We start from the raw sequence: 27,374 nt of genomic DNA on the forward strand, positions 1-27,374 counted from the left end.
AAATATTAAATAAGGAAGCCTCCATATTGCAAAATTGAAAGCATTTTCAAAAGCAGTATCTAAAACATTCTTTCCTTATTTTAGTTACATATTTAACAATCTGCTGCAGCGCATCGTGCAATAATACTGTATCACGTTATGTTATACAATTGCTCATCGTACTACTTTAGTGTGAAGCTCAGCAGAACGGACTAATCTGTGTTTTGTAACTTAATAATTGAAATATGAATATTTTTTAGTTTTCGGAAATATCCACTACGTAACTAAGCATTATAATGCCTATTCGGTATATATCTATCTTGAATTCAGTGTATATCTATTATATACCTATTTCCAGACAAGGTTATATCTTACTAACCCATGAAACAGATCCACTTGTCTACTGTTCATTTCTTTAGAGGCGAGCTGCTTTCAGGCATGTTTGAGCCAGTCTGATAGCATCCAAAGTAAAGACCAGTGGTATTCTGGTTAACAATGTTGAACGAACATTAAAAACCTAAATTCAAAGAATTTATGAGTGAAAATATCTAAGGTGAAAACAAGGATTGACTTTCATGAAAAAAAAAGTGCCTATTATTTTAAAAATGAGATACTTCTTAAGTTTGTGATTAAAATAAAGGATATCTTTTTCTTGTCTTGTTTCTTTACCACTAGGAAAGTGGTATAAAACTGATCACTGTGCCCTGTGATTCGGAAGTATCTTGCCTATTCTTGCACAAACTGTTATTTTTCTTGGGGGAAAGTGTGATTTCTTATAATACAGAAAGCTTCCTCTAAGAGGAAAAAATGACTGTTCTTTCCACAGCTGCATGCTTATTTTTGGCTAAGTATGGGAAGTTCTGAATTAATCTAATGTATTATCTATTTTTTGTTAATGAAATACACCTATGTCATTGATGACAGAGAGACTCAATTGAATCTCCATTCAGGCTGCTATGAATTTTGGAATGACTTAATTGAAAAAACTGCAGCAGCAATTATAGACAAAGGAGATAAACAAGTGTTCGTACTGTCAATACTTTACATACTTCCATAATAAAAAGTTTGTCAAAAATTAGAAAATGAGAAAGCAAAAGGTCTGTTCTCAAAAGTAGTGGTAATGAGGCAAATCACCTATTAGCAACTATTATGATACTTCTTTCATTATTGAATAAGATCACTGCTTCTCTTTTACTTACCATGAATATTCATTAGCATCTACACAATTGTACGGTATGTGAAAAGAATGCTAATATGTAGTTTCTCTATAAATAATAATAATATTTAGCTATTAAAGCTAAATATGTAGTTTCTCCCCTGCATAAAAGAATATGCATGCATATTTCAAGTAACATTTTTGCTGACTACTGTTGCTCTGCAGAAAGATTTTTTCAAAATAAAGATGCTGTCTATGAGTCAAATATTGATGAACAGGGAGTTCCTCAGTAGACTGCTTTACTTAGTTAGGTAATAAATATTTATGAAAAAAAGTTATCTGAAAACAGACTTGATTTGCAGTATGCCACTATACAAAATATAGTTGAAAATCCTTGGCATTTCATTGGAATTTTGTAGTATATCAAGTAAATCCTGTTAAAATACCTGTTATATATCTGATGCCATAATCTGTGTAGGAAGATGAAGGTGGCACAATAAGCAGTAGCAGTACTCCTTCCTGGACCACCGTTTCCTTGGAGGTTTGGTCAGCCTCATCTCTATTTTCTCCTTCCAGGTGGCTGTCAATTTTGTCCTGACTTTGGTTCTCACTCAGATTTCAGTAATTCAAATAAGTTTTTTTTGTATAGGGAACAAGTTTAATCAAGTTTAAACTGTCTCTTGCTTAACCTGTTTAACATATTTGTATGACCCTCTTCCATTTCTCTGACATTCTGATCACGTCACAAGCCTGGCTTGTTTTTCTGAGTGCAGCTGTAATTCTCATTAATCAATTAAATGCAGTCACTTTTTTCCTAGCTGTTCCATGTCGTTCATGACATTACATAGTTCTTGTTGTAACATACAGCAGTTAAAACATTTCAGTGTTGTTAATTAATAGCTACAGCTAATAAAAGGACAACACAGAAACTTCAGAGAAGAGAGCGTGGCAAGACACTGCCTTTAGAGTTATTGATAACTCAGAACCACAGGATCTTGAATCCATTTGGATCAATATGCTAAGTTACAAAACCTGGGGGATGGGTTTCTGGTAGGAGTCTGATATACACCGCTGGATCAAATTAAAGGATGTGATGAGTTACTGGATAAGCATGTACTTGTAATGCACAATAAAGCATTGCATTGCTATGGGGAGCCCAGTTTAGGACACTTAGGCAACTAACTAAAACTGCTAGATTGTAAAATAAAGTAAGAGTTTCTAAAAATTATGGAAGAAATCATTACAAACAAAAAGTTGCTGTATCTAGTATGTTCTAAGTCATTGGACTTACTTTTAAATGTTGGAGTGTGTTACAGGGATCAAGTGTTATGTCCTAAATTACGTTCAGTGGGAACCAACAGGGCACCTAAAATACATTGATTTAGAGCAGTGCATTTCTCCAAAGCTGCTGTGAGGAAAATATAGGCTGCTAAAAAATATTAATAGAAATTGTGCACTGTAACAGTTTATTAAATAACCAGAAAAACACAGTTCCATAATTAGAGGGTAACTTCTTATAAGTATCTATTTCAGTTTGATAAGAAAGAGAATACAATATTTAGAAATAAAAAGGCAATATAAAGGAAGAGGAAAATGGATTATAGATAATAACCTGAAAATATGAGCAGCGATAGATTATGGAGGACAGAGAAGAGTCTAAAGATACCAAGATTAAATCTGTGTGTAGCAAGTCCAAGAACAATAGTGAAGGGGTAGGATTTTAAAATGTACTAGTAATAAGATAGCTATTACAGGGTGGATATGACCCCGTATTAGAGAAGAAAACTCCGTAACTGTGTGAAGACAGAAATCTTGTATGAATATTTCTGGTTTGTATCTGGAAGGAAGTAGGCTGGTATTAAATGAAGATGATGAAACATCCCCACTCTATTAGTAGCCAATGGAGGATTTTAAACAATTTCTAGAACAAAGTAGAATTTTTAAATTGAGAACTTTTATAGCTTACAACTTTATAGAGCTGGTTAAGGAATTTTACTCTTGCTGAAGTAAGTGTATATATACTATAACACTACAATGAATATTAGAGTAGTCTAAAAGAATGATAATATTGAGTTGCTATGCAGAAAAGGCAGGCAGGATAGGTATTTTTAAGTTGGTTAGTTTGACCTCATTTCTAGCTAAAATAATGAAAATCTGATTTGAAACTCAATTATTGAAGTATTAGATTGGTGCAAAAGGAATTGCAGTTTTTGCATTGTGTAAATTTGCTGTTTGATATTGGAATACATTCTTAAATAAATGTGGTTATGTTGTACATAATTTCAATGCACTTTTCTCACCTTTTTTTTTTTTTGCTACTGACTTATTACTTGCTTTTTATTTTATACTTATTTTAGACTATGGAAATGATGTTAGACAAAAAGCAAATTCAAGTGATTTTCTTATTCATGTTCCAAATGGGTCATAAAGCAGTGGAGACAACTCACAACATCAACAACGCATTTGGCCCAGGAACTGCTAATGAATGTACAGTGCCATGGTGGGTCAAGAAGTTTTGCAAAGGAGACAAGAGTTTGAAGATGGGGAGCGTAGTGGCTGGCCATTGGAAGTTAGCAACGACCAACTGAGAGAAATCATTGAAGCTGATCCTCTTAAAACTACACGAGAAGTTGCCGAAGAATTCAACGTCAACCATTCTATGGTTGTTTGGTATTTGAAGCAAATTGGAAAGGTGAAGAAGCTCAAGAAGTGGGTCTCTCGTGAGCTGACCAAAAAGAAAAAAATCATCGTTTTAAAGTGTTGTTTGCTCTTATTCTACGCAACAACAATGAACCGTTTCTCAATTGGACTGTGATGTGTGACAAAAGATGGATTTTATGCGATAACTGACAACGACCAGCTCAGTGGTTGGACAGAGAAGAACCTCCAAAGCACGTCCCAGAGTCAAACTTACACCAAATAAGGTCATGGTCACTGTTTGGTGATCTGCTGCTGGTCTGATCCACTAGAGCTTTCTGAATCCAGCAAAATCATTACGTCTGAGAAGTAAGCTCAGCAAATTGATGAGATGCACCAAAAACTGCAACGCCTGCAGCCCACACAGGTCAACAGAAAGGGCCCAGTTCTTCTCCATGACAACACCCAACCGCATGTCACACAACCAACACTTCAAAAGTTGAACAAATTGGGCTACGAAGTTTTGCCTCATCCACCATTTTCATCTGACCTCTTGCCAACTGACTATCACTTCTTCAAGCATCTTGACAACTTTTTGCAGGGAAAATGCTCCCACAACCAACAGGATGCAGAAAATGCTTTCCAAGAGTTCATCGAATCCTGAAGCATGGACTTTTATGCTACAGGAATAAATAGCCTTATTGGCAAAAATATGCTGATTGTAGTGCTTCCTATTTTGATTAATAAAGATGTGTTTGAGCCTAGTTATAATGATTTAAAATTCATGGTCCAAATCTGCAATTACTTTTGCACCAACCTAATATTAAACCATAGGAGTAAAGTTATATTTCTTAGAATGGCTTTATGGAAGAGAAGTTCCACTGAATAAATCTGATTTTTTTTCTAGAAGGCAGTACAAGTCAGTTGATAAAGGTTTCTATTCATTTTAGTATACTGTTTTTTAAGATGTCTGACCTAACACTGAGACTTTCAGATAAAAATGTAGGCTATGCAATATCAATAATATGTTAAATGGATTTAAAATGGCCTGTGCCGTTGATCTGTAAAGTAATTAGTGAAATTTCATTTTCACAGAATTAGATATCAAATCCTGATGAAATTTATCAATGGCATTTATGAAGACTGATAAATAGTAATGAAGTAAGGCTGTAAATATAATGTAAGCTAGGCCAAATAAAACTTTATTACAGAAGAGCACAAACTACCTGTAAGAGGGACCAGGTGGCTCTGAGTGTATTTTAGATGCCTTTTGTAAAGTTACATATTTTCATCTCATCCAGCTTCCATCAGCACCAGAAATTATCTTTAAACCATGCACCAAGTTTCTATAATTTACCGTTGTTCAAGATTTTCTATAACATGTATTGCATGTATCAGATCCTCAGGTAGATCTTGCCCGTTACATGCAGCACAGCAACCAGATAAAAATGTTCTTTGTTGTGCTTGTAGTACCTGTGACAACACACGCAGAAAAGGGCCATTGGATAGACTTAAAAAACTATTAGACTACTCGATGTCTATCGAAAATAGGGTACAGCATGCTAATTTGCTATGAATCTGTCCAAAAAGCTGCCTGATTCTGCAGGTGAAGCAGTGGAACAGGCTGCCCAGGGAGGTGGTGGAGTCACCATCCCTGGAGGTATTTAAAAGGCATTTAGACGAGGTTCTTAGGGACATGGTTTAGTGCTAGAGTTAGGTTAGGTTATGGCTGGACCTGATGATCCTGAGGTTCTCTTCCAACTGGAGTGATTCTGTGGTTCTACAAATTCTGTTTTTCTGTATTTCTATACTTTTTTTTTTTTTTTTTAGCTGACCTAGACTTTGACCATATATTGCTGTTACAGACGCTTGTAAGCTCAAGTCTCAGCAGTGTTGTCTGTCCCATTCAACCTGTACCTCAGCAGAATTGATCTTTATAAGTTAATTTGCAGTGTTGGCATCTGCCTGAGCCCGAAAATATTAGAACTTCTCTGACCTTGAGGAAGATGTTTTGAAGTTTTAATAAAGAACCTATATTCAACTGCCGCTGTAGTGAATAGATGATGGCGGCTGAATGCTTCAAAATCAGCTGAGTGCATTTCTCACTTGTATAATGCCTCTGTGATTTGGGACTTGTGTGCCCTCCACAGAGGATACCCACTGAAGCACAGTTCACATCTGGTCTGTTCTGGCATTGTTCTTGATACGTCTCCAGTATAACCATCTGATAGAATTGACTGCCAAAATCAAGACCCCTGGCAGTTTACTTGGCAAGCTTAGTGGATCTACTTGGGGATCCAACACTCACTCTCTTAAGACATCTGCCCTTATTTCTGCTACTCAGAGCAGGGCTTAAGCTAGGTGTGTTTCCCCCTTGCGCTGTTGTTTGACATACAGCTATGTGCAGCCATGCATGTCAGAGGCCGTATTCCACTTCTGCTTGGCCAAGTGATGTTCTGCCAGTCATTTGCCATTCAGTGAGCTTATCTTATATCCCAATATCTGTCAGTCTCTCTTACCTTTCTGCAGTTTACCTTGAATCCTGGCATCAATTTTGCCATGGCATATTTTCTCACTGCTGTCTTGGGCTGTAGTTTAACAAGTAGTTTCGGATAAATTAACACTTCTGTTAAGAAGTTCCACCTCTGAGTGACCCTCACCCCTCATTTCTGCCCCTATGAAACTTCCTCCCTCCTCCATTTATGAAATGTTATTGTAAATATTATATGGGTCAATTGTGAGCTAGTTCATTTTGAAAACCCAGAGCTTTTGTGTACCACAGAGGGTCAAAGCAGGGACAGGTTTACATGGTTGCAGGATAGAGATGCTGGGACTGCTCTTTAGTGGCAGTGCTAATTGAAAATGTCACGTGAAACTTCCTCCTCTTACAAATAACTCTAGTTAATAACTTGCCACTTTCATGTTAAAAATTCCTGTCATTTCACAAATTCCTGGTATTTGCCATCATTGTCTTTTTCTCTTGAACTGTTCTGTGTTGGGGAAGATAGAGCATTGCTAGGAAACGTGTTCTTCTCAGGGTGGCCATATGCAGATGATGTCCTGTTTGCTCTTTATCTCAAAAAAAAAAAATACAGATAATTAGTATTTGGATTGGTAGCCTCAGATATTTGGAAAATATTGTGTTGGTTTTATCAGCTTCTTTCCTACAAGAGAGCAGCACAAGTAGACTGCTACTGCCTGTACCTGCAGCTACAAAGTCAGTTCTTTGGACAGAAGTACATCCTTGCAGGGAACTCTCAGAATTCCGCAGTTATGAGAGTGGTGAGATGGTAAGAAATATTCTTCATAGGACGTTTCTGTTGGTGAATGTATTCTCAAACCCTGTGGATTCAGTTTCCTTGGCAATACTACTGTTCTAACTTCTTCCAGGCCCAGGGTATACAGAACATGCTTTTTATGTGGGTACCCAGTTTAGATGTGGGATGCCATTTGAATGATCATTTGTTCCTTCATCTAAAAATGCTAAGAATAATAAACAATTGTAAAAATTTATAATTGGCAAAAATGGACTAACCTTTTTTTGGAATAGAACTATATTTTGCTGTGCAGATGAAAATTCATTTATTTTGAAAAGTTTAGACAATTGTAGGTGAACCATGCTAATTTGGAAGTGCTACATGACCAAACAAAGGTTTCTTCAGTAGGTCACTGGGACATGTACAAAAAACAGCAGATAGTATCACTTAATGTAAATCAGCCCTGTCAGTTTTGATTTGAAAGTGGACACCTTTAATATGACTTCAAGTTGCTAGAAAATACTCCCCACTGGGAACACTTAAAAGCCAAAAGATAAGTATATTTCATTTCCTACACTCCGAATTGTCACCACTTTATCTAGAAAAGTATACCTAGAGTGATTATTTTGTATTGTATGGAGTAGACAATGAAACTGCCAATCTCTGTTCTGTCAGAATCGACATATTTGGTTGCAAGGATGTGTTCCAGTCTGAGGAGAATCAGTATTCTTGTCTGCAGAACATGCACCTTTAAGAGGAGATGTCCTATATGCAAAGCAAAATTTATGTAGCTGCAAAAAATCTCACCATTAAAAAAAAATCAGGCATTTATTGCTTCTTTTTCACTGCGCATGCAGCTTTAGCAAAACGGGAGAAATACAGCTTTTATTATGAAATACCAACCTTTCTTGGTTCTGAGAAGAAATTGGTGATAAATTAAGCTAATCTCCATCAGGATTACTCTGCATCTGGGATTTAGGCAAATTGAATCAGAGGCCTGAATAGTGACAGTGAATATCTATTAGAGTGTAAACAGAATAACAGGCCCTGTGAATTTTAATAAATGAAGTGAATGGCTGAACTCTTATAGTTTACAGAAGGCATACGGTTGTTGATGCATACAATATGCCAGGAACAGCATATAATGTAGATGTCTTAACGGATAATATCTTGATTACTAAAAATGGAGAATAAATAGAAAGATTTTGAAAAGCTTTTCCTTGCTCGACTTTTTCCTTGCTTTTCAGACTTAGAAGGATAGCACTTCAATTTGCTTTTTGACTATGATAGGTAAAAATCATAACTGATGTAGCTTAAAATAGGTTGATTTTTTTTATATCCCCCTCTGTATTACAGGTTTAGAGGAATTCATTTAAATGATTGAACCTATGTAACCAGATTGCAAGGTATCTCAGCTTTCTGTACTGTGCATGTATGTCTCATGCAAAGTTTAGATGCATGTGTGACTCACACAGGCAATTTTGTTGATATTAGTGCTACTTTCATTTTTCTTACACTGCCTGGGAACCATTCTCATAGATCATGACTCTCTAATAGTAGGTACTGTGTGAACAGATCCAACACACTAGAGCTGAACATGAAACTATATTCACAAACTTGGATATAACTTCCTTTTTTGACTCATGAAAAAAATCAAATTTTTCAGACAGTGAGAGACTTCAACAGGCTCAGCTGGGAGCTGCCTGGAGACTCTGCAGTGCACTCCCAGGAAGGGTGTAGATCCACCTGTGATTCCTTTAAATGGCTTGGAGAAACTGCTTTTTAAAGCTGATACTCAGACCTGTGCCTAATCTGGAGATTGTTAGAAAGATGCCTAGTTTAAAGATAACAGCCAGTTCGGGTCTGAAAGATAGAAATGATGTTGACTGGAAAAAAGTCTTAACTGGAAGACTTGGGGAATGGACACATGAGTACAAAGTATGTCGTAAAGGTTCCAGGCTTGAAGTGATTGGAAAACTTTTTGGCGAAAGGACAGGAAAAGTAGCAAAACTTGAAAAGGAGGAAGATCTCCAGTAATGATTTATTCAAGAGTTCATGTAGAAATAATTATTCAATGTAAGTTGATCAGGTTATGAAGAAAGCAAGCTGAAGCAGAGAGAACAGAAAGTGTCCATACATAGAGCTCCACAGTAATTTAGAGAGGTGGGATTTGAGGGGATTCCCCACCGGGCACGCCCGAAGAGCTACAGAGAGGTAAGATGAGCTCTAGAAGGGTGGAATCATAAAAAAAACAAGTGACAGTATTTTAAGAAAACACAGTTGGTGAGATTTGTGGAATTTTTTTAAAGAGTGTAAGGAATGCCAGAGCTGACCTCTTGAATCAGATTTCAAACACGTTTGTTTCAGCAGTGCAGTGGTCTTACACAGGGCATCTGATTTAGTTTTTATGCTTTGCCTGTGTTTCTGCAGAAAGATAGCATAAGCTCAGACACTGAACTGAGTGTCAGGAAATCTTTGTGCTCTGCACACCTTGGTTGCTGACCTGCTATGTGACCTTTGAGTGTTGCTTCACCTCAGTTTTTCTTGGTCTGCCCTGAATATTCCGTGTTTGCCATGTCCAGGATAACTATGCTGACTTTGTCTGCCCTAACCGTTCAGATAATAAACTCTCCGAGATCCCAGGTATCTCTTACTAAATGCGTGTGAAGCTCTTACCTCTGTCAGTGCCTTTTTCTTTCTCTGTGTAAATAACTGTAATATATGATGTTTTAAAGGAATGATGCTTCTTTTGCTAGCACCTGTGTAAATCAGAGGTAATTCTGTTGAACCAAAGAATTTACTGCGGGGAAAAAGTTAATGTAAATGAGGTAGGGCTTAAATGCTGAAGTAAATAGGACTTTAAATTATTATTATTATTGCCCATTTCACATAAATATAATTTTAGAAACCAATATATTTTGACAGAAATATTCTGCCTGTCATCCCACAATGATTATACATATTTCAACTCATTCTCTGCTATAAAGAAAACTATTATTTTTTCCCCATTATAAGTCACAAAACATGGTAATTTTGTTGAAAATTTAGCGACACTACAATGAAAACTATGGAGTGCTTGCTGATACTCAAAAAAAAAGCATCAGTCTGAAAATATTTGGGTCTACAGTTCAGGTTTTTACAGTCTTAAAGCTTAATGTACAGGAGAGATTAGATAACTGTAAAGATGTAATATTGTATATAACCAAGTGTCCCTCCTGTAAGTAAGTATCTGCTGTATGTTCTATGAATGAGGTGCCCAGCTAATGCAATAAGAGAGGCTTAATTCTTCCTAAAGCCATGTTATAAAGAATGCTATGAATAGAAACAGATTTTTTTAAGACAAGATTTCAGGCATAAATGAAAGTGTGATAGCTGAACAATCATCAAGAGAGGATTAGAGAAGACAAAGAGAAAAGCAGCCCAATAATACAAAATCTCTAATTTGAAATCACAAAGGGAATTTTAAAACACGTAAGTATACTTGTATATCATGTATTTCTCTACAGAAGTATAAACTACATTGTAATTGACCAGAATAAGTCCATTGATGCATCTTTATTTCAATATGGTTTATTTTGAAAACAATCTAAAATTAAAAATGGCTGTGACTTAAGTCACTTTTCTATTAATTTGTAAATAAATTGTACTGTCTTTTAGGACATTTCCTTTTCTTATAAATGTCAAATATAGGTTGAAGTATTTTTAATATTCTTCCCTATGGTTTTCCACACCCGGAGCTGGTTAAGAAAATGCAGTCAAAATGACATTCTCAAATTTGTACTTGAAAATAAATGGTTATAAAGAAATAATTCGTTTTCAATGGTTTTGATTCAAGAAGGAATAGCATTTTGGTAAAGGATGTAGGATGAGGTAAAAAAGGTATTTTGGAGAAATGTGGAGAAATATGGTATTTAAACAGTTGCCAGCCAAGTGCGATTTTTCTCCCCTCTGTCCTCCTAATGGCAAGCAGGAATAACAATTTAAGACAGCATAGTTGAACAAATTCAAGTCTTACCTGTGAAAGGAATCAGATTGGCAAATTTTATGCAACATAGTTTCTCATTTCTTTCATTGTACCTTAATATTCTTCTTTATTACTGGATTTTACCTGGTTTGGGGGTCCGCAGTTCTAAATACCGGGAAGCTGAGTTTTGTGTCCAAATACTGAAATTCTGAGGCTTCTTTTATACTGTGTGACTTAAGGGCTTTGTCAGGAAAGCTGTGTTGGGTTTAGCTTTAGCAGTTGAAAAACAATACTGTGCAAGTCTGCCTACACTTTTCCAGATGTTCTTACTATAATTGGGTTTGGGATATTACTGAATTCACCTTTTCTAGTTCACAGTCTGACATCCATTGCTCAGAGTCATGCAAAAGGCAAGATTGGGCTAGGATGGTGGACTGCAAACAGGACATGGCTTTTGCCACAAGGATAGAAGAGGCTGGTAATATTTTGAATGACCTTGTCTGTTAGAACTTCAGTTATGCTCGTGTGTGTTCAGATATGCTCATGTTAATGGATGTGGAAAATAGTACTGCAGTACCACATTATTTTGTATGTGCATACTGCAATTTCTCCATCTTTATGTAAAATGGAATTCTTACAGGTCATCAGGTGAGGCATTTCTTCAGGCAGTGTGTGCTTTCATCTTCCACTGATCTCTGTGAAGTTGTGAGCACTATTCTCAGTGCCAATCAACATAAGATTGTTTATTTTAAATCACGTATATCACATACGTAGCTTTACTGGATGTACTTCTCCCTTTCAGCTCTTTATTGAATTAGCCTTTGAAACTTTGCAGCTCTGCTAGCTTTTAGATAATATTCACTCTGATATTCCCTTGAGTGTATCGTTTTGTTTGAGTTTTAATGCATTCTACAGCTTGTTTGTTTACTTTATTCTTAATGGAAAATGTAAAAAATGTAAAAGCCTATCTTAATTCCTCCAAATATGTACAGATAAATCCAAAAGCTGAGCCATGTAGCTTGAATATATATGTTAATAAACTTTAGAACTAAAGCAGAAACTGTGATGAAGACAGGTAAATAAAACCAACACACCACATTATACATGTGACCTGTGCGACGCTGGTAAAATAGTGTTACTACTACTTAAATATTTGGCAATAGCATTCTCAGTCAGTACTGAATACTGAATTGGTGGAAGATAAGACTGGTCTGTATCTCCTCTACACCTTTACACTCTGCTTTCAGGGCATCTGCTGGAGTCTCTGAAATCGCATGTGATCTCTGGGGGTCATAAGAATTAAGTTAACCTTCTGAGACTGACTCATTCCCATGGGTCAGAATGCCATGTTAGAGCCCTTGGCCAGACGAATCTATTGCAGTGGTCTGTCTCGTCGGGATTTCTTGTATACAGTCTTGTCCCTTTTCTGATCGAAAAAAGTTATGCCTAGGAGGTGTATTTGTTCAAGTGAAGGAGCTAGTTGAGGTAACTTAAATAACATATATAACAGATTATATTACTATAGAAGGGCTTTTCTCTGACAAACAGCGATCATGCTGTGAGATCAGTTTAAGCGTTATTACTGGAAGTATTTTTAAAGTCATTTTTGGAGAGGCGATAGGGATCAAATAACTGTACAAGCACTGTGTGCAAGCACTGCTCAGCAATAGCTGGTGTGTTATCAGCACTGTTTTAGTCACAAATCCAAAACACTGCACTGTAGAAGCTACAGGAAGACAACTAACTCCATCCCAGCCAGACCCAGCACAACATTATCACTATTGTAAAAAGCACAGTAAAGCTTAAGATTTTCTTTCACTAATGTGATCTATGGCTTCATCCATAAGATCTGCACCAGTGCAAGACTGAAATCTGGGTATACGTAGCTACAGTGCTAAGATCAGACTTCAGTCTGTCGTGGGTCTATTAAATTTTATTATACTACAAACAATAGCAATAGAATGCGTAAATTAACATCATAATTACGAGAACAATTTTAGGCATTGACTTGGTCATATGGTATTACTTGGGGCCATTGATCAATTTGTGTCAATTCAAGGATCAACTAGAGTCAGAGCATTTGGAATGTAAACACCTTATTAATAGTATGTTGTCAGGGTCTGGGTATCACCACAGCTTGAGCGTTTAATTGAACGTGACCTTCTGAGTGAAAAAAGACCTTTGTGTTTATACATCAGAAAACTGGCAAAAGGTATAATGCTAAGAAGTGTTCGCATGCTGAGACCAAAATGGAAAACTATTATCTTAAGAACGAATATTTTCAGTTGTGAAAATAAAGTAAGAAGGCTTATAAGGGAGGTATTCTATAACCGTATGCAACCCAGTAGATGTAATATGTACTATATAACCATATGGAGTTGGTAGATAATGCAACAATTGCTACTGATTAAAAAGAACTGAGTACTTTTTGCTCATGTTATTAGAATTCTAAGATTTTGCAATTGCTCTGGTCTGACAAGATGTGTTGTAGAGCTACTTTCAGGAATTAATCAGGGATTCCCAGTCTAGTTGGCTGGTCCCACAGGAATAACTGATGGTAACACAGAAGTCAGGAAAATTACTTTCCTAACAAAATGCCCACCAGATTTGACACAAAAGGAAAACAAAGAGAAAAGATTAAATCCTAGTATTACTAGTACTAATAAAGGCGTTGTTAGCATATATCAGTACAGTACTAAAGTCATATTCTGCATTGATTTCATTGCAGGCAGTTTGTATCACCTATGTATGCATATAAATTTAAAAACAAGCAATTCTGAAACGCACAGTGGGAAATGTTTTAGTTTAAAATCCTACACTTAGCTCCAGAATGCGTTAGATCGATTTCTTAATCAAAGACGATATTATACTGCCTCCAGTATACTCACCAACAAAACCTGTGTAGGTTAACTCTTAGATTTTTGTCATTTTCAGTTTGCAAGTGGTTCTTTGTAACTCAGTTAAAGACTTGTGTGGCTTTGATGTTGAACATTTCGCTAGTAAAGCATGAACTGGCATATAAATGAAATCACTAGTAAGTAAACAATTTAGCACATTAATATATTTGTGTATGACTGATGAGGATATATCAACTGAAAAAGCAACTTAAAATCATAGGGATGCTATAATTTTTTAAGGTACTTCGCCAGCAAAAAATGTATATCAAAACATTATTACTACAACTTAATAATGTGAAGAAGGCAGGATCAAAAGTAGTTGGCTTCTTAGAGTCCGACTGAAAGTCTAAAAACTAGCCTTATTTTTCCCATATGGTGAAAGCCCATGCTTTAGCGTATTAGAACTGCTCAGGGAAAAAGGAATTGAAGTACTAGTCCTCCATATGTGTGATCTACTGTGATTATATATAACATTTTTGCTTGCGTATCAAAACTTGTTAATTGTGATTTTCCTTGCTTTTTGTTTAAACTGCCTTGTGGTTTTTTTCTTTTTTTTTTTTTTTTTCAAATTACTTCTATAAATTCTCCAGGGTTTTTCACATACGTTTCTTTCTGGAACTCTGAATTAAAAGACAAGCACACTGTAGTTGCAGTTTCTGGGTTCCACTGTTCCTGTTGCTATCAGCTTGTTCATTCATCATGAACCTCTTCTTGAGTTTGGATACACCAATAAAATTTATCTAATACTGTCATAAGATAATTGCCTGGCAATGTCTGTATGTTATCTGGGATGTTCAAGTGAAAGTTTAACTTTGTTTATTATCATGCTTTTAGTTTGCCTGTGCTCAGCTATTTATCATTATTTGTAGTCTTCCCATGTGGCTTTGCAGTTAATTTCTTCGATATTTTACGCATTTAAATTACACCTCCTTTTAGCACCAGTGTACAAACGTGCACCTTCTAGTCTGCTCACCTGTGTCCGAGAGAGATCTCCTTATTTTTAACATTTGGGAAGCTGATTCAATTTGATTTAAAAAGTAAAGTCGAGCTTTTTTTTTTTTCATTGTCAAACGCATCTCCTACATGTTGCAGGAGCCAATTTACTGTTGGACTATTTCAAATGCTACAAAAACATGTTGTGATTTATCTGTGATTTTTTTCATAGTGGATACTTTCCTGCTTAGGGGTCTCTCCTCTCTTAGTCTATTTCCTTCTATGAGCTTGGTCCAAATTGCCCTGTCTCTCTGCCTGTAACATTTCGACTTCCTTCATTCCTCTTAGCTCTATGTAGAAGATATTTTGTTGGAAATACTGTGGATGGAGGGACCTACACTTGAATTGGAAAACAATGAGTTTCATTGTACGTCCCCTCCTCAAATTTGTGGTAGACTAATTTTGGTTTTAATAATTACATTTTAGCTAAATACAGAAAAATGTTCAATTGTTAAGTCATAGAAAAATAAACAAATATTAGAATGGGATGAATCTGTTGTGCTTTCTTTGAAATATATCAGCAAATGCTCTCTAATGACTGAATTTTGAATACACTAGAGGCTTTAGGGTAGTTTACCCCAAATCCCAATAAACAGCCTTCATAATTCTGCAGTCAGTTTCTATAAGATGAAGGCATTCTGCAGAAAAAGATTTTTCAGGACTTTATCACTTACTGGTGAGAGTTTAATAAGAGGAGCCGCATGTATAATGATCAAAATAAAACCTTATTCTCTCCTTTTAAACTCAGCCAAGGTGTCTGTGTTGACAATTACAGTTTTGCTTGAGTCGTGGAAGTTGAATACACTTGGAGGATCTTCTGACAATGAGTTGATGCTCTTCTCTCTCAAACAACAATGTTAAAATAAAATTGTCTTGCTCTGCTTTTGACAAAATGCTTTTGTCATACCTGCATAAATAATGAAACAAAATAACTTCAGTTTTACAACCAATGATTTATAATAATACTTAGTGTTATTTCACTGAACCACTAAACCTTCGGAATAGGAGAGGTAGAAACATGAACCGTCAGGTCTTTGTTGTGCAGTTTGATGCATGTTCAGCTGTGGAAGGTATTATTCAAGCTCAGGACTTGTGTGGTGTTGGGGAACAAAAATCAAAATCCGGTTTGGATTCCATTCAGCTTTCACTCAGGTCAACAAGGTCTTTTCAGCAGAATGTTTCATGCTGTTTCTTTTATTATAATTTTAAATAAACAAAGGAGAGTAGTCTCACCCCTACTGGGTTTCTTCTTTCCCATTAACCACGAGCAGAATTTTCTGTGTCGTCATCTCTCTGTTTTTTACTTTTCCAAGGGTTTTACATCAGCTTTACTAAATCTCAGTAATTTATTTTTACCACTCCAGATAATGGTTCTCCTTTCCTATCATTTAAACCTTTCAAACAGTTGTGTTTTAATAGTATTCTTCTGTTTTTCTGAATTTCTTTTAGGCTATGAGCATCTTTCTTGCTTAGCAGTGCATACCACGTTTCAGAAATGATCATAGAAAAACTAGCTTTTATTATTGTCTTTGTCACTAGTAATAGTAGTAGTGATGATAAAGGCAGTTTAATTATGCAGCATTAGCAGCATCAGACATCCTATCAAGCTCTAGTTCTTGCTTAAAACTAGCTATAAGTCTTCAACAATGGAAATGGGATCTAAAATTGAGTTTTCTTTTGGCGCCCCTGCTTCAGACCTTGTCAAAGTCAGAGTTAAAGAACAGTTGCAATGGTTCTGGTCTTGCACCTGATCTTCCTCCCTCTGCCTGAGCTGGTATTAATTCTAATATTATTATTGTTAATTTTATTGTTTAAAACACCTACTATCTGCTAAGAGCATTCTTGCAGAGAGACTGCCTGGCCTGGCTGGGCCTTCTGTATGGGCCAGCTGCTTAGAGAATACAGCCCTTCCTATGCAAGCCTTGAAAAATAATGCAGTCGACTTGTGTGCTCCGAGGGCGTGCTGTGTATCAGCAACGGGTAACCAGTACTGTGATGATTTAGATTGCAGAAATTATATCGGGAAGAATCAGTAGCCAGGACAGTTTTGAATTACCCTGTCCTGGTGGGAACGAAAATTTCAGGTGTTGCATGAAGAGGTGTAGCGGTGTATCTTCATGCAGTGAGGCATGAATAAGCTTTAAAAATATGTCTGACCACAGGAGAGCCTGACGCTTCTGTTGTTATTTCAAGAATACTTCTGGTAGACTGGATCAGAAAAGGATTTTTAATTGATTCTGCAGAAGCTGCTTTTTCTTACTACTGATGGCATTATGAATGCAGTTATTTTGCTGAAGACATAAAAAAAATGTACCTGCATTTCAGAACATTTTCTGGCTTAATGTATTAATTCAGATTTTGTGTTCTAAATACCATGTTATTTAATATTACAGGATGTATCCTATTGAACCGATTACATAGAATGAAGATAGTTCCCATCTAAAGGAGCTTATTCTAAATGATACTGTGTTTTCCATAGTGTTTGCACTTTAAGAAAAATTGCAACCAAGTATTTTTTGCTTGCACCTTCCAGGCTCTAACCAGAGAGTTACAGCACAGTGTACAAGAGCTGAGAACAAAAATCAAACAGGCAAAAAAAATGGGAGAATTGAGAGCGTGCACAAAGTGTCTTTCTCAAGAGTCTGTTCAGTTGGCAGCATCTATCCTTAATGTTTCAACAGCTGATCTTGAGGAGATATTAGAAGTAGAAGAAGATGAGGTAAGTTATTTTAAGGACTCTTCACTAGAAAGGGGCTAGATCAGAAAATGCTGTATCTTTCTGTTCTCAAGGAAGAGGGTTTCCAGGTAAAGACTGGAATTTCATTGTGCAGCAGCATCCAGCACAAAAACAACAGAGCAGTTGGATTTGAATAAAAAGGTCAGGTTAGAGATTCATAAGGTTGCAAGACTTTGGGTGTGCATAAATAAAATATAAATATACTGTTTTGAGCATGTAAATGTAGAGACATTATTTGAAAATCCTTAGTAGTTTCCTTTTCCGTGAAAGTATTTGGCAGGGTTACACATTTTAAATAGACTTCTGCATTAAAGAAAACAAAATTAGAATGTGTCTTGCTGTGCCAAATTGATTCTGTTGATGCTTGCTTTCTTGAATTGTGATACCTATTAAAGGTATTCCTAGTAGAGAGATGGTTTCTGGGGGAATCCAATGCCTTTTTTTGTTGATTCCGTAATACATTTTACTATTAAGTATTTTATAGTGTTTCATCAAATCACCCTGTATTAAATAGATAGTAATCGGATTTCTTATCCAGATTTATTTAAGCCTGATCAAATAATACACAGAAAAGCCTGTACACTTGCTTTAGTAAGAGTGTCTAGGAGTTCACCATTATTGGGCTGTAACAGTACTCTGGTGATGACTCAGATTTAGCCCTATTGGAGCCTTATATTACTAAAGTCACAAAAGAGTGTTTTCAAGCTGATTAATAAAGATGCATGTTATGTATATGCACTGATACGGATTGTATTCGTGAATACGAATAAAATGGACCAATCTCTTGCGTATTTACTAACATCTGTACACCCTGGTAGAGTGATTCACTTTGTCAGAATTGTTCCATCCTTACCTCGTTTTCAAGGTAATTTCTACATCCTGTATATTTTGTTGTAATCACTGTTGTGAACATATATGTAAAACACACAAATATCCTTAAACATAAACAGGTGATGAATTTCCACTGAACAAATTTTAGATACAAATTCCATTTATCAGCATGTAGATTCAGGAACCTTTACATTGAACTTGTAAAATTTACACATAGATCATATGTACAACTTTACATTCACGTGAAAAGAACATATTGTGCACATTTCTAGGGACAATGAGAGACAAGGATAGGCTTATAAATGCAGCAGAGCCCTCAGACTTGGTGGAAATGCAGCAGATAACTGATTTTACAATAGTTCCCACCTCCACATGCTGTTTATTTAATGTATATCCAGGTACACATTTCCTTTATTGTTCATTATGTTCTTCTCAGATGGTGTCAAAATATTGTGTCTGTTATATTTCTCTATTTCTAGGAAGCAGCAAAGGCAAAAAAGGAATTTGAAAAAGATAAAGAATGGCTGCAGTATATACAGAAACTTCTTGAAGCACAGGTGCTAAATTTACATCTTCCCTTAATGCATTATAACTTTCTGCTCTCAGTAGCTAAGTGGTTCTAGGTTGTAATTAATCTGTTAATCTGTTGCACTTGTAATTATGTTTCCATTGATGGTCCCAGACTATACGGTGAAAAGACACCATAAAACCCTTGTTTTGTAGCATTTCCTTTTTATTTATTTTAAAATAAGAGTCACTGGATAAAACTGAAGAGATGTTAGCCAAGGATTTGTGATAGCTAACTTAACAGCTGAAACCAGTGAACCAATGCTGGAAAAAACAGCACAGACCTTGGCAAATGTGTTAATTGAATTATTGAGACAGTGTATAATGCTTGCAAGAGTAAGAAGGATCCATTCTCTCATACCTCTTAGGAAAAAGAGATTTTTTTTATTATGTGCCTTTAAAGTTAGTAGTTGTTATGGACACCTGAGGAGTTCATGGGTTTCAGTGACCTTTTACTGTGGACCTGTTTCCAGTCAATTCATGTTTTCCTCATAGCCAGACAGCTGTTTATTATCGTGTCTTCCCGCATTCTCTACAATATTTTCTACTGAGACCTCGAGCAGCTTGTTAGTGGGAAGTAAATATTGATTTGGCATCCTGTCAATGCAGAAAGAATGAAAAAATTTCCACCAGAGGCCCCTCAAACATTTTCTTATCGACATTTTCTGGGCAGGGAGGAAAGATGCATAGAGGATGACAAGGCTGAGACTAGCAGAAGTCCCTGAGGGGTCCATTGAGACTGCCGCTGTGACCTGTGTGATACTTTTTCTTCTCTTTCAAGTCTTTTTTTTAATACACACACAGTCTGCTGGGATGCTCCCCTCTTGTAAGTGATCAAGGGCAGTTTATTGGCAGGTGAGAGCCCTGCTTTTCTACCCGTAGTCAGCTTTTGTTTGGACATCACTGACAACATACACTGACTCTTGAAACTTTTCCATTATATTTTAGTTCTCTCCTTTATTCAGATGATGGGTAGCTGATGTCTGAAAAGAAATAAAATTTGATTTATAAATCCAGTGTTCCTAATGCATATTCACTAGCATGGGTCCATTAGCAGTGTAATTCATTTCTGTTAAGAATGAGAATGACTGAAAATATTTTGAAAGCCATTTCAAGGGAACAATCACATGCAGATTTATATATTTTCATCATTAATAGCTTTTGTGCCTAGATTGTGTCCTATGACCAGATTTTTAAGAAATGGCAGGTTTTTTCTCTTCCATTATCAAAACTTAGTACCATTAAGACTGCTTAATTGCTGCAGTGGAGGAGATGGAAATATCAGCTTGCTTTTACTGTCTTTGTCAGAAATACTGGCATTTTAATTCAGCTTCGTAGTGTTACATGAAACACAGCAGTAAAAGCACAAATATTTCTGTTCACAAAATAGCCTTCATTTTAAGAATTTTTTTAAAAAATCTATACATTTCAAGATTCTGTTTGTATTATGGACTCCAAAATTGGAATCATATTCAGGAAAATATGATGGAGAATTCTTACTCTGTTTTTTATTATCATACTTTGGCAGATCATTACAAAAGTCTAAGCAGAGTTTTATTGCTTCTCTTCAACTGATACAGATACACAACAAAAACCAGGGCAAGGAGAGTGAGGAGTTTGTCAACTATGAACCAATGATACCAGAATTGCAAATGTTGGCTAAGGATAGAGGAGCTCCTTGCTCTTAGCTGTATCAGTTTGTGTACAAGTTAATAGTGGTTTTCAGTGATTTTTGCTCCATCTTGTGGGGTTCCTCAGGAGGAGCTCTGAAGGTAGAAGTAGTTCTTGGCAAGCTTAGTGCTTTTTGAGAGCAGCCAGCTCTGCTTTTCATTTCTGTCCATGCCAAGTCACATGGGTGGAAATTGATGATATTTCCTGGTCTCTACTTGGGAGCAGCTCACAGAAGAACGCTATGCCCTTTAAAATGCTAAACTCATACATTGTAGAGAGTTTGGTTGTGGTTTCCTTTAGTAGACATTGCTAATATTCCTGATCAGAACAGACTGCTCACTTAACAACAGAGGCTGGCAAACTGTGTACCTGTTTGCATATTGAACAAAAATGCAGGCTTGCCCTTTTCTCTCATTCTGAGAAAATGTTCAGGTGAAAATTGCATCAGAGCACTTAATATTGCAGTTTGATATAGTGTCTTTTTATGCCATTGAGCCAGGACTTGGAACATAATTGCCCAACAGTATTGATTTAATTGCCTAGGTTTATTTGTGGACTCCTAATTATTGACTGGAGGTAAATTTAATGGAGAAACCTTTATGAACACTGGGAAACTGCTGCTGTTGCTGTTATACATAATGAACTGCATCATATCCCTTTAGATCATTCTTCAAGCTAATTTTATCCCACTGTGACAGTACGATAACATTTAAAATGTCATAGACATTTTATTTTTATTACTGACATACGCCATTTTACTGGTACATTAGAATTTTGGCGGGGACTGAGGGAAGCACTAGTTGCTTTTTACTGTCATTTTATAGATTCCCCTAAAGTGTAATGATGAAGAATAGCACACCTCTGTTTTACATTTCATCTGTACCTTTATTTTCCATACTCTTATGACTTGAAAAAGTCTGTCAGCTTTACAAGAATGTTAATATTTCAGTGATAAATATTTTTTCATTCCTGAAGCTCACACACCGCAGCCAGAGCTTGTGTGTCCTTGTTTTATCAAGTACTATAAAAACACGTGTGAAGAAACTACACCACTGCTAAGAAGCTTGCAATTTGATAGACATCTCTGCATCAATATGTTATTATGTAAATAAGAACCATATAAAAAAAATATGGTCATGTTCTGAATTACACAGACCTGGTAAAAATCACATGTTGTCTAAACCTACATTTTGAATGGTCAATACATGTTTTTTCAGTTGCCTTTTTGGATTGGTACATTGACATCCAATGACTAGAGTGCTCTCACTAAAGTATAAAAATGAAACATCTGAATAAGTGACATTAGGATAAAAGGAAAAAGGTTCTCTTGCCTATGAAGAACCTGTTTATGGAGAGGCTTCACAGGAGAGCACGCAGCTATCTGCTGCCTGCACAGAGGTATCTGAGTCATCTGTACAGGTATCAGACTGATTATCCATTAGTGATGGGGCATGGGAGAGAGAAGCTGGGAGAGGTATTGCATTATAGACCATTGAGTTTTTAGCATTTCATAGTACTGGGGAGAGGAGGGATCAAGTATGGTTATCTCATGCATGCGTGTTTACAGCTTGCATGGCAAGTAATGAGGCTTTTATCTACTTTCTCCATCACATCTGGATGTGTAAGTCTTATTATTTGAACCTGGCACAGTATAGTAGCACTCTCTTTTTCGTAAAAACCCCAACCAAACAAAAAACCAACAACAAACAACAACAACAAAACACAAACCACCACACACAAAAGAGCAACCTTCTCTAGTTTTTTCCTGTTATAGGGAATTTATGTAGCTAAATCAAGATGATGACTTCTTTTCACATAGCTTAGACAAGATTTCTTGTACCACCCAAGGCTTTCGTTCATTGTAACTGAGTGTAAGGAACAGCATCTTAGAACACTCTGTTAATAATTTTGTATGCGAGTAGAACATGTTATGCCAATCCAGGTTGTTGCCTGAAGTCTCCAAGAACTATTTTTTAATAAAATAGTAATCATCTGCCCAACTCTTCCAAGCATTGAACCAAATGACAACATTGATTTAGCATGTCCCTTATCAGATGTACAGCAGCACTTGCCTTCCCTCCTTCCTCATATAGGTGTTTCAAGTACCTGCACCTGCAAAAGCAGCACCAGTGCAATCTGAACCATATCCTGGGCACCACTAACATGGATATCAGACCATCAGAAAGTAACCATGATTTTCTTGTCATTACAAGAATAAGAGCTCAGTCCTCTGCACTGGCAATCCCTTACAATATAAATCTATGTTTTATCTCATGCACAGAAACAAAACCACATTACATCACTTGTCTTGGACTGAAAACAACAAGAAATTGCCTTGATTACTCAGGATAGTAATACAGACAGGCACATATATGTTTATATAATCACGTATATACGGCTGTCACAGAGCAGAATGGACAAACAACAATAGTGAAGTGAAGCATTTCTCTAATTTTTTTGGTAAACTTTGGCTTCTATTTTATAGTGAAATTAGGAGGTTTTGGTCATTATAGTCTGAGGGGTTTTAGTTTTATTTCAGGTTACTCTTCGTGGTTCACTTAATTCAATTTGAGGCAGTTCTGCAGTGTGTTTGGATAGTTTTGTTGGGCAAATGAATAATACTGATGATCCATTTGGAGAGATTTAAAATAGGTGTAACCACTAATTTGTGTATTCCAGAAATTAAATACCTTTATTTTTATGACAACACATTTCAGATTTTGTGAAGCAGAGGCCAAATAAAGTTGTAGTCTCTGAGTGGAGAGACTATGTCTCATTAGAGTAACAACATTACTTTGCATTCATTGTGAGTCCTTTCACTAACAGATCAGTGTCTATTTTTGCACTTGTGCTGAGTGAGACTCAGTCATGTCGTGTAAGGTCAATAAATATTACTAGTTTATTTTTTACAGAAGGGATCTCAGAAAGAAGTATATTCAAGGTCAGAATCAGCATTCCTGACTCTTCTGGATCATATTACCCTACAGTTATCCATACACGTAGATATCTGTCTGTTAAGTTGTGTAGGAAATAACGCCATTTCATTCATACGACTTTTTAGTATCAAAGAAGAAATCTATAATTCTGATAAAGATAAATAAATAAATTAATAAAAATCTTTAAACCCAGATGTAGTTTGTGCTGTCAAATTTTCTGAATTTATACAAAACAATTAAATACTGCTTCTCTTATAGCCTACCATAATGTGCTGATTTAGGATCACTATCACTGTTAACGCTTGCTGTTCAGATAAATTGGTTGTGGCACAGATAACTGGAAAACATTTGAAGGAAGTATCATTCTGTATTAAAATATATAATTATCAGTGGTATAAACGAGCTTTCACTCCTTAGGTGTGCACTTAGCACTCACTGAACTCCCAAAGCCTTCCCCAAGCATATGGCAGGTTTGGAAGCTGGGATGAATACTTTGGAGTAGAGACATCTTCAACGGTTGTGAAGTTCTGGGGAGAAATGTAGCGGGAAGCTTCCCAGGATAGTTACAGAGCCATCATTAAAAGTAAATCTGACAGGCTTCTATTAAAGATTAAGACTGTAGAGATCGTCCAGTTTCGTGTGTCTGTATGGAAAGAAAACCAGATAAAAACATATAGCACTTTCTCTGAAACCAACGAATGTTGAAAGAATGACATAATATTCAACTTTCAAATGCTCTTGATTTAAATTAATGATTTAAATTGAAAGAGTTCTTGAAAGATCACTTTGCCATGACATGGAAGCCACAGAGACTAGTGACCAGCAAGTAAAATGTATCTAGAATGGTATGAGCCAGAGGCATCAATAAGAATCCATTCATCTCAGGCACAACATTAAGGAAGTGAAATGTATCAGAAATTAATGTAGTCAAGCTAGACAAGAAGAATTAGAGACTTTGAGGTAACGGTATAATGTTCTCATAAAAAACAAATTTAGATGAGGAGAGAGAGCAATTAGAGTGAACAGGATGCTGGGGTCAGTGTTTTTAAAGCACAGTAGCAAGTAAGTGTCACAGAATTTCAGATAAGATTATGTCTTATATTACTCTGAATACATTTGTGCTTAGTGAATTGGATCCATGTATTCCCCCAAAAGTCATCACAATAGCGTACAGGAGAAAGCTGACAGTTGTAGATGACTACTAGAAAATTCTTACTATAGACAAAAGTTATTTATAACAGATGGAGACATGTCTGGCCAGCAAGTACCAGCCCTTCAAAACCCTCTTTCCTGTACAAAAGGGGAATAATGCATATTATCATCCTTTTCCTGTAACTGCAAAGTGACTATTGAGCAACATGTAGGGTTTCCATTACAGTCACTTCATGATAGATGCTTGCTATTAACAAGATTTTCATTGCTACCATTTTCGATTTTTTTCCTGATTTGTTATTAATTATAACTATCAGTATATAAATTAATATCTATATATCAGTTCAAACATTAGACCAGCATTTGTATTTGATGTACTTTTATGTCTGGGGTTTTCTGTTTGTTTTGTATTCTTTGTTTCATATGTCCAGGAAACAGGCAGTCCTCTATCTGGTGTAAGTACTATACAGTTTTCTCTTTAAGATGAAATATGGAACTGAAAATATAAAATCAGAGCAGCGATACTCAGGTGTGGAACTAGAGAGTAGTTCTGGATACAAAAGTATTGCCTCGAACTGCAGTTGCGAAAAGCAGAGGAAGCTGGTGACTGGCCTGCTGAACCACTTCCAGTATTTTACCTAATTTATTTCTGGTGGCCTTATTAAGGTGAAATTCTCTCTCCTGATATTAGCATCAGCTGTTACTTCTGGTGTCGGACTGACCCCTCGGTCACTGCTGGTCTCACCAGGAATTCAAGAAAGCTGACAGAGCTCTGTGAAGCTGACACAGGCCTTCCAAGGGTGGAGGAAAACTGTTCAGCTGCTTCCCAGCATACGGTGCACTGGTGTGCCGGGGCTGTGAAAGAAAACCTCTTTAAGCATTAAAGCAATGACAGTGAAAAATATACCAAATCTCATTCTTTGAAGACATTGGTTGTGCAAATACATCTTTTGTATCGGAGGAGATATAAAAGAGTTTTTCACTTTTCTCTGTGAATATGTAAATACTACTTTTTTGTATCATGTTTTAGAGGAGCAGATGTTTGTATAATTTCCCAGTCAATGGAATTGGAGCTTTTGGGGCTTGGGGTTTGGTTTTGTTTTCCTTTGGGTTTTTTTTATTTGTAAGTTTTCATGTGTGAGTCTAAGGCAGTTGCCACAGCATTGAGGGCTGTACTCATAGTTCTGTCTCACTCTCCTGAGAGCAGTGAACATACAGTACCATTTCTGCATGCCCTAGAGTTGACTGTAACCTCTTATTGATCAGCTGATTGAAGATAAATGGCAGAGATGCTGGTACTGCAGTTTACATCATTAACATGGTCAGTAAAGCATGAATTGTTCAATAAGGCGTTTATCTTTTTTCATTTTACTCTGTTCTTTTATCATTTTTATTATAGAGAGCAAATTTTCAGACATTAGCCAGACAGGTGAACTTTAAAGTGCACATGTGTGCATGTGTGGTAGTTGTCAGAACTAAGTGAAATCTAATGGTTTAAAGATATTTAATAAATGTTTTTCACATGAAGAAATAAAGTTCAATGATCATTTTTCTTACTATGTTTCTTTTCAGTTTCCTTTTGCCTCATACTTAATGGATGCCATACTGGAAAAATTAAATGAGAAGAAGAAACTGGTAGAAGAGTACACTTCTCTCATGAAACACACTGTATAACATTGCTAAGACCTGTCTTTGGAAAGTGTGACTAAAATATGTGTTCTGTTTCCTCAAGTCTTTCCTCTTCACAGAAAGAACTGTCAATATGCATATTCAATACATAAGTAGAAACTGTGAACTAATTAATTGTTGAACAGGAGGAATTAATTACCTTCCTATTTAGAAAGGAGTGTGGTGGTTGATTCCTGAAGACAATTGCTGCAAATCAATGCAAAATTAAAAATTATTTTCCTTTAAATGCATTAGCAGTGAACACCAGTGTAGGTTTTGTAGAGAGAGGATGTTTTTGATACAACCAATACATATCTGTGCAATTCAGAAAGTACAAAAAGCAGCTAAGTAACTCCTGGTTGCACTAGTGAGAACAATAGAAGTAGGATTTACAAAGGAACTGGGAATATCATTGAGATTTTGAATACCTAATTTCTTTTAGTTACTTTGTAAATCCCAGCTTTATGATAGATGCTACCTAAAACTAGATGCTTTCTTTATGTTGGAAAAAATGAGACATTAAATGGTTGTAGAAAAAAAGTATTTAATGTAGAGTAATATTCCTTGGAAAAGCTGTATTTTCTTCTAAGTTGGAGAGTATTGTGTACGATGTATGTAATTGTATTTTAAAAATTCAATAAAATAGAATTATTTCTAGTGTGCGTTTTTTTCATTAGTGGTCCCAGTTCTTTCTGAGTTAACACCAAGCTGCAAGCCCTCACTTTTCTTGGGAAAATGGTATAGAGTTTTCGTCAGTTGTCTCTTCACCTCTTTGATCTTAAGAGTGTGTATTCCTCTGGACCAACCCAACTGAAAAAAAACCAAAAGACCCGGGTTTCTGAATTCATGTGGTAGTAGCATTTAGCACTCATATATGGCTCTTCATCTATGGATATCAAGTTGTTTTACAACAGATACCATTATCATTA

The 27,374-nt window shown here is 36.1% G+C and overlaps 1 protein-coding gene across 1 annotated transcript in view; it reads left to right on the forward strand.

Moving 5' to 3' along the window:
* The window catches only part of CNTLN (centlein), a 197,981-nt gene extending 170,973 nt beyond the window's left edge, over nucleotides 1-27,008 (forward strand). The window contains exons 24-26 of the mRNA XM_065656536.1: nucleotides 17,417-17,602; nucleotides 18,931-19,008; nucleotides 26,350-27,008. Of these exons, the coding sequence (XP_065512608.1) occupies nucleotides 17,417-17,602; nucleotides 18,931-19,008; nucleotides 26,350-26,451 (366 nt within the window). The 3' untranslated portion in view covers nucleotides 26,452-27,008. The remainder of the gene's footprint in view (nucleotides 1-17,416; nucleotides 17,603-18,930; nucleotides 19,009-26,349) is intronic.
* The last annotated feature ends 366 nt before the right edge of the window (nucleotides 27,009-27,374 follow it).

This window comes from Caloenas nicobarica, chromosome Z, assembly GCF_036013445.1.
Source record: "Caloenas nicobarica isolate bCalNic1 chromosome Z, bCalNic1.hap1, whole genome shotgun sequence".
NCBI classification, from domain to species: Eukaryota; Metazoa; Chordata; class Aves; order Columbiformes; family Columbidae; genus Caloenas; species Caloenas nicobarica.